Here is a 9,017-nt window from a genome sequence, read left to right as displayed (position 1 = left end):
TGACGTACAGATGACAGCGAATTAATTTTTTTCACTCTTTTCACCCATATCAGTCAGTTTGATGTGCAATAATATTACACCAACGCAAAATTTACATTCAAATTCACATTTATTTCCCCAACTCATTCACATTAAACAAATTCACATGTGGAGGGGTCAAAGAAAGCACAACTGCTTGTATAAGTTGGCCCCATACTGATAACAAAAATCATGTTGATACATATTAGCACATGAACAACACACATTTTAATTTTAAAATGATTTTCAACATGTTCATTATACACGTATAGGCTTACACGCAATCATATTAGCCACACGTTATTATGCCTAAGTCACACACACCAACGAAACCGACTCCAAACCGACCTGTTGTATGGCATTGGAAATAACGTAATATTTAATCGGTCTAGAATCGGTTACGCGGGTTTGATCTATGTACTCCGAATGCGGTAAATCACAGTGTCCGCTGTCAATGCAACGCATGCATCGTTCATAATCTTAATAAGATATGAACGTAGCTTGGCTCTGCATGCATTCCTGTGGAGCGTTTCATCAACACTTTCATCTGACAACTTTCCTTGGTTTTGATTTGCTGAGAAGCACTGTAACTATGGTAACTATCGGATACCATAAAACGGGACTTGTCGGATAAATGGTCCGACAAGTCCTTTCATGAAAAAACGTTCCCCAGGGGATCGTTTCGTTTACATTTTCATAGGACAGGTTGTCAGATCCGACAAGTGACCTTAATTTAGTGGATGAAAAGCACTGACAAGTCCTTTCATGAAAAGCTCCCCTGGTAATGTGCATTTTATTTAGCTCATATATTTATATATAGAACTATTTAATTAAAAATTCGATTTGCAAATGAATGATTTAACAAGGGCCTTGTAACCAGAGAAGGTGGCGCTGCCGGGGGAGGGGGGGGGGTAGTATTTTATTTTCATTTATCCATAGGCCTATTCAGCTCCCCCCCCCCCCCCCCCCCCCGTTTAGGCTCGCCCCCTTTTTTTTTATATAAATCGTTCCATTGCCCTTGGTGAGCTTCAAGCTGGTGTATTATTTTGTTTTTTTGTGAAAAGCTCATGAGACGAGATGAAGAGAGCTTAGTATACATAGTCAAAAATTTCGAAGGAATGTGGCCTTTATGTCATGTCATTGTCCTTCAAATCGATAGTTGGTTTCGATATCGGGCATCGTATGTCTGTGTATCTTGTCATCCAGGCAATGCGATCGATATTTCTAAAACGGGGTTATCCTTACAGACCTGGCACGCTACTAATATGAAAGCTCGACTTTTTTTTCTAAGATTTGTATTACGAAAATGGAACATAGTTTACATGTAAAAGAAAATACGGGTTATTGATGATACAAAACACACTTTCGATTTCATGTTGGCCGATTGGGGGCACGACCCCCCCCCCCCCCGCTGCTGATACGCCACTGTGATTCTAAAAAATGGCCATGTTAAGCCAACCATAATCATAACAAAACGCAACTCGGATAAGTAAATAATATGTTTTGTTTCTAGGTATATTAAGTGCTCAAATGTCCTTTGCCTTATTGGAAATGTCGTCTTTGCGAATTAACGCAGAGTGAACCCACAGATCATGGGTTTGGCTGAACACACTGAGACATATGAGGTTTCGATGATCTCCTTTTCCCTCTTTCCCTTTTCATCATACTTCCTTCATAGATGGCAGCCAATGACGGAAAGAATCTCCCTGCAGACATTCCCAGGGCCGTGATTGCTTCATGGTGGCGCCCGCCATGAAAGGGTCATCGCTTATTAAAAGGTCAAACCCACCCCAACAGGTTGGTGGCTCGAGGTAGTAACGCAAGAAGTCGCGGTCGAGAAGCATGGGATTTGAATGAGCAAGGCAAGTTTAAGTGGGGGTAAGAAAAAAAATTCACTTGTCCACGACCATGTCTCTTTTGCCCACGAATACCAAGATACTTATGCTGAACATGCTGAAAGCATTCTTAATAAACCACTAATGGTAAATTATTTAATGTTGGGATATATATAAATCTAATGCAAGTGAAAAACAAAATATGTTGGTCTATACGCTAGGGAAAACCCATAAATACGAAATTATACAGTATAGTAAAATGGTTGAATTTTACGTTATCACCGATCGATTCGCTACTTTCAAATAACAGGAAATATTAAGAGAAATTAGATTAAGTTCTTTCTTAGAACTGAAAGAGTTACATTGTTATATATATGTATTTTGATATGGTTCATCAAAGAGAAGACAAAACGACACTCTTTGTCTCATTATATAACAGAAACGAGACAAAGTCACCTTTTCCGACGGTGGTTGCGGCGTCGATGGCGATGTTTTCAATGTCAAACCTTAACCATAGGTTGGGTATAGGTTGGGTTAACGCTATCTTTTGTAAATTAGACATGAGCCTAATTAGGTTTTACCGATCATTTAGTGGTGAAAATGTAAATTTCGTTCAACTTAGTTCATCTCAGTTTCCATATATCCAATCTCAAACATTTTCAAACTTCACCCTTTGGTGAGTAAACTTTTTTATGATTCTGTTTATAGATTAAAGGATATCTTCGTTAGGAGATTTAGATTGTATTTTTGTAGGTAGCAGATAAAAAAATAATGTTTGACACACGTAACATTTTCACATCTAACGCAGATTCAATACTTTTAGTCAATTCAATAATAAATTTAGTCAAACAACGAGGAAAATCACCTTTTTATCATAACGATTTCTTAAATAAGAAAACCATCTAATTGTATCATCACAATAATTTGCAATAAAGTTATAATGGCTGATACGTTCCTCTGCCACTAAGTGGTCCACCAGACTTGTTCATAATTATCACTTCATGGCGACCGCATGAAAAAGATTGCAAAACAAGCATTTACACTATATCATGTTTATAAAGGACAACTTTTATTTAAAATTATATTTATGGATTAAGGTTTAATAACCATAGGCATATTGCCAACATCTAGATAAATACCCCCAGCAAATGATATTTTTAGAAAGTGGGTAATTCAAAGCGCCACACTTGAAGCTTGTATCGATAGCACTACTAGATGTTAATGATGATTATCGTGCAATTAAAACAACGATAGAACACTTATTACGACCCATGCAAACGTCGATATTGATTTAAGCAAGTGAAGTGTATTTATTGACACAAGGGCTCGACCATTGTCTAACCATATGGTACGAATACGATGAAATGACCCGATTTGATTTTAACCGGAGCGTCTGTTTTATTAACCACTGTCTCCTGCCGAAAAATGATCTATTACTAACGGTTCGTTAAATGATAATGCATGGGATCGCAAACCTAAGATGACTTATATCTCTCGCCCACTTTATAATGACTAATTTTTCCAGGACGAAGTGCGCATGCGTTCTTGTTCTGCTCCGCAAGGAGTTAGAAATATAGAGAGAGAGAGAGAGAAAGAGAGAGTTAAATTTGGTTATACAGCTCCAACGTATACGCTCGGTAAGTATACGATCGTGCTGCAAAACGCTAACAATCAGTTTTAAGCGAAGAGTGGTAGCGGGTAGGAGCGAAATGCTCTTTCGTCTGTGCCCCATGCAAATCATGTTCGTAATAATATAATGAGAAGCCTTTCGGAGATTTTCTCGCCTTTCCGACCTCACCACTAATATGGGTTACTTTGAAGGATATTTTGGATCTTAAGTAGCTATCGCGTAAACAAGTGTTGAATAATATCAAATAATTTCAGAAGGCTCGTTGGCCACCTGAGTTCCGTGTTGTTGAGTGGAAGCAGTTAAACTTCGGATAGCTATCAGGATATATTGGTAGGTAATCACTTTTGTTCGATCTGTTTTGGTGCAAACGAAAACCAACTTCAAATAGGATTGATTTTAGTTGTTGGTGTTTGGATTATCCCATTTAATTCTTTGATTATGATTATGTTAGAGCTTTCGTCTATTTGTACAAGAGTGTATGAAAATATCCATGACAAAAAGAAATAGCAAAAGAACCATTTTTCGATTCAGACATTTTTTTTCTAATTCTATATTTTTGGTTGTCTCTTTCTTTTTTTTAAAGGCACGTTTATCGAACCTGCAATAAAATTGATAAAATATTAGCAATGCCTTTTAAGCTTCGCTTTTTAATCAGTCTGAAATTTTGTCATGTAAAATTATTCTTAAATTGAATGTGTAATGTTTTGTAAATTTGTATGGTTACGTCTAAGGGCGGTAAAGAGAAGCTCGTCTTATGAGGAAAGCACATGTTTAGAGAAGGGTATCTTCCTACCACTAATCTCGGTGACGATAAACATGCTAGATGTGTGCGCTCATCCCGAGTGCATATTTCGGGGAGCAAATTGGGGGAAACTGGAGACAAAACGCCTGAAAATGTGCGTGTTGATTACGTGGATCTCTGAAAGATCAAGTTTCGCAATGCTTCTGGATTCGACCAGAGTCTAATGTACTTAGCTGGTGTGATCATGCATACAGTTAGCCTGATTCCTCACCTCATACATTATTGGCGTAGAGCTAGAGCGGGTTCCTTCAGGGAATGTCTTGGCACTCCTACAGGGAAGGGTTGGTGGGCGGTGGTTGGGGCGAGAGGGGATGGGAAAACAGATTGCGTCGAACCATGCGAAAGGGAGGTAGAAAGGGACATGCTTACGGCATTGCGACCCAACCACACTGATGGTGACAGTTAGATGTCTTTGTATGAAGGCCGAGCGGTGCTACTGGACACGTAAAAAGGACTTCTCGTTCTCCTTCTCTTGTTTATGATATAATTTCATTGATTGAACCTCATTTACTATTGTTTATAAATATTTTCATTGAAATTGTCTTAAGACTGGTAATTGTAAAATTATCGAAAAGGATGTTTGATGTTTTTAATTTGCTGTTGACCTAAAAGAAATGACCGATCAAGATTAAGTTTACACGCGCATTTGGCGAAAAATCCTTACCAGGAACCAATCAGAAGTGTTCTTTCATAATTGCTATTCATCGCTAAGCTTTGTGTTACGGGGCCCAGAAGAGCTACAACTCAAGCTACTGAAAGCCTACCTATAATGGACAGCGTATCATGTTTTTACTATCTATGCGTTCCTATCTTTATGCAGACAAGCACTCTTGTCACCGAAGTTGGCGCCTAATCTTTCTTTCAATGATCCTTTAAAGAATTATTTTGTTAGATTACAAAATTTATATTTATTTCAAAATCATTAAGTTATATCTTAAAGCATTGACACAGGAGACATTAAGGAAGGGGGGGGGGCAATTAAAATACAAATACAGCAAAACGTCTACAAAGTTTATGTGGTTTCAGTTTGTTAACATTCAGGTTTCAAAGTATTTATGATGGTAAGAGCCTGCTTTATTGAAGCTTTCATTTTGTCAGTATGCCAACTGAATCACATAATTTGACTATAAATTTATTCAATAGAGATATTTTGAATGTTCAAATTATTAATTCATCTCATCATCGGTCATGTGGGAAAGGAGGAGGGTGGAGATGTTCATTATTTGAATGTATTTTTATTTCCGTGATGTAAATCGTTAATCGTTTTCAACGGCTTGTGTCATTTATGCCGTCACTATATGCATCTTTCCTTTCCTTCGTTTCTCCAGATTTGCAGAGACCTCGTAACAGATTGATGCCACGATCGGATTATGCCAAAGGAATTATTTATGGAAATGATACATACCTGATCATTACGAATAATCTTGTGTCTTCGGAAGTTCAATAGCATAGTGAATCAGTCTCCTTTATCTTGGAAATAATTGTCTGGAATATACCCGCACTGTATGTGCTGATTTGACCGGGAACCGTTCGCCATTGCCATAAGTGAGCGCGTTATTGATTTCTTCTGAGTTCGCTTCATTACAGATGCTCTTTCTCATCAGAGGAGGACCCCTCGAATGGACTCATTCTGGGCACGTGCCTACACACTGCCACCACCTTTATAGATCCATAAAACCATCTCGGTATATAACCATTCCGATCGATACCAACTAATTATATCGCGCGTGAGAAACGTGTGTTCGCAGCTGCCTACAGGCCACCCCAGCAAGTCAAAATTTGCTTGGGATGTCGTTTGGAGTCGCACCATCGGAGTAAATACTGAGATGATGATCGTATCTTAAATATCATATCGCTATTGAGACACGCTAGTTGTGATCGATTGATTTTTTTTATTAATGGAATGTGAGTCTTCAAGGTCTTCTGGTTCCTGATCTTCAAGATTGTTCGCGTTTATTTAAATCATTTTTGTGGATGATTCAAGGTGTTGTTATTTCATCACTTCAGCTTTTTCTTGCGCACCTGTAATGTTAATATGACACTTGATGAATTTCTTTTACTGCGTACCGTGGAGGTTTCTTCGCAACGTGTATGATACCGTGCGAATCTGTATGCTAGATGTGGCTCAAGTTGACCTGAGAACCCAAAGCCTCGCAGAGAAATCTGAAACAGACATGGAGGTCAAAAAGTCCGAAGACGACTTGGAGGTCATGAAACCAAAACAGATTGAAGTATGGCTTGATGAACATCGTGATTGGTTCGAAGACTACTTCTTGAAGGGCACAAACAGAGACTTGGTTGAGAGGTGGCTGGACTTACACAAAAACGAAGATACATCTTCGCCACCTAGCTCGTCTAGTCCGACGAATACACCAAGTCCAAACTCTCCAGGCCCGATTACCAATCAACCAATACAACCAATACATCCACTCTCTCCTCACACTAAGAGAAGAGTGACATTGTCCGAACCAGAAGATAAATCCGAGAGCAATTCATCGGATGAAGGGATTGCGAACATTCCTGTGAGACCCCGATCAGGGTCAAGGCAATACCTAAGACAGGACTTTGCAAAAGCGCGCTCTAAGACTGTATTTAGCACGTGGGCTGCTGGAACTGGTGCGCGTGAAAGTTCTATGCAATTAGATTCGGAGCCGTTGTCGCCGAAAGAGAGAGCCATGGGTGAAGGCCCTGGCAAAGGCTTCACAGGCCGGAGGAGGTTACGCCGAGCTTCGACGGTGCCACCACCTCAAAACTTTGCAAGTACTCTGAGTTCTTTGCTGGAACCTCGGGTACGGTTACCGCATCGTACTAGCATAACACACGAGGCCAAGCTTCAGCTACGATCAGCAAACGAACGCGAGTTTTTCCTGGCCCTCGTCAAAGACATCTCGCATGATCTAGACTTGAACAGCCTCCGTGGTAAGATTCTCTCTAACGTGACTATTCTCGTGGACGCCGAACGCGTGGAACTGTTCTTGTTAGAAGGACCTAAAGGGAAAGAAGTACTAGTATCAAAGAAACGTGATCTCTCGCCGGGAGCTCCTACACATCGTCCTACAGATTGGCTACTTGGATTTGGAAAGACAGATCAAGAAGGATCTATTACTGTCAAGGTTGGCGAGAGCTTGGTTGGAAAGGTTGCAGAGACCGGCCGCGCGGTCAAGATATCGAGTCCTGTTGAGGTAAGTTTCATGAAGGGTTTTCTCAGCAAAAATGAAGACCGGACATTCCTTTAAAGACAAATTTATTCCATTCTATTTTTAGTAATCAACCATTTCCAGAAACTTTATGTCCAACTGGTATGAAACATATATTATACGATAAACAATAGAACTATAAAGTAAGATTTGCGGTGCTATATCACTATATACAATCATCTGGGTTCGCTTAACAGTGGATTTGGTGTCCCTTTTTGTGACATCACTTATCCTTATCAAATTCCAGCTAGATGCCCTGATAAAAACCTACTGCTAGTGACTATGATTACATGTTGCACATTAATATGACGTTTCCATTGTGTCGTAGGCTTCTTTAGTATTAAACTTTATTTTTCTTCCGTAAATTTATTTCATTTACCAATTAAACAAACAATATCATATATTTGTAGACCTTTATGAAGCCCCGTAAAAGCTGAAGAAAGTTAGAGTAAATCGATGATGGACTAGATATTTAGGCAGTCGAGTTCATTAAATGTCAAACTTTGTTAAACATCCATCTTCATGACAACGGAAATGGTACTAAAGAATTAATATCTTAATACAACATTCCATTTTACTAAATCAATATGTTGATCTAAGATAGGTCGTGGGTGTCATACGCAAAGTTAAGAAAAGCACCAGCAGGAGTTGTATGATATTTTACTCGTTAAATATCATTGCTGAGACATCGGATGTGATCTATGATATTGACAGGCTTTCTGCTAAATTTCATATCAACCGAAAATAGTTCGAACTGTCTGATAGCACTACCTAGTTTCTTAAGACTTTTGTTTTATGTCAACCTTGGTTTTATTTGTCTTGTCCAAGTGACATGGCTCACATTGTCTAAAGATCTAGTTATATATGTATATATATATATATATATATATAGCATGGGCACTGCCCAGTTTGCAATGGCTTAAGTATATTTATATTTCCCCCTGACACTGGTCCCATTTGTGTAAAATTGAATAATATGGGGAATAAAATGGGAAAATTCCCTTTCTAATCATCGCAAATCCCAACCGTCTGTAATTTGTCATCCTCCTCCAATCTTGATCTCATGATCGCAGATAGGACAGCGATTTAAGATTTAGGTCACAGGGGTCTTCTAAATGCTCGTTAAGACTCAACATGAGCAAACAGGAAGCATACGTCTGGCACAGTTGCATCGTGGCCCTCTCCGAATAAATCATTTGATGTTTTCTGTTGGTAATAATTCATGACAGATATCGTATATACAGGGAAAATGATATGTCATTCCTGACAAGATAACGATTGTCACAAGGAACATTGTGGAATATCCATAGCAAATGAAAATCTTTGTTCTTCGTTTTTCCCCTGGGGAATACAAAAAACTCTATCATGCGTATACGAATATGTATATACTTTCTGTAATCTGTAAATAGCAGCTATTAATTCTCACCAAACAGTAGGCCTACTTGTAGCTCAACGTACATTTTACACAGTGAGTGTAATCATTATTTAACATCGGAGAACACGATCCTATAATATAACTACATACAAAGTAGAAG

At 38.8% G+C, this 9,017-nt stretch overlaps 1 protein-coding gene across 1 annotated transcript; it reads left to right on the top strand.

Moving 5' to 3' along the window:
* The first annotated feature begins 3,526 nt into the window (after window positions 1-3,526).
* LOC135153426 (dual 3',5'-cyclic-AMP and -GMP phosphodiesterase 11A-like) lies at window positions 3,527-7,521 on the top strand. The gene is made up of 2 exons (XM_064095958.1): window positions 3,527-3,813; window positions 5,614-7,521. Exon 2 carries the CDS (start codon window positions 6,331-6,333, stop codon window positions 7,519-7,521), a length of 1,191 nt encoding a protein of 396 aa, XP_063952028.1. The 5' UTR covers window positions 3,527-3,813; window positions 5,614-6,330.
* Window positions 7,522-9,017: the final 1,496 nt, after the last annotated feature.

The sequence above is a fragment of the Lytechinus pictus genome, chromosome 3 (genome assembly GCF_037042905.1).
Source record: "Lytechinus pictus isolate F3 Inbred chromosome 3, Lp3.0, whole genome shotgun sequence".
In the NCBI taxonomy this organism is placed as follows: Eukaryota; Metazoa; Echinodermata; class Echinoidea; order Temnopleuroida; family Toxopneustidae; genus Lytechinus; species Lytechinus pictus.
This window is presented reverse-complemented; position numbering and strand designations above follow the sequence as displayed.

What these genes read in the sequence shown, in the direction of transcription:
- LOC135153426 (XM_064095958.1), top strand. Translation starts at nt 6,331, where the DNA reads ATGAATTTCTTTTACTGCGTACCGTGGAGGTTTCTTCGCAACGTGTAT.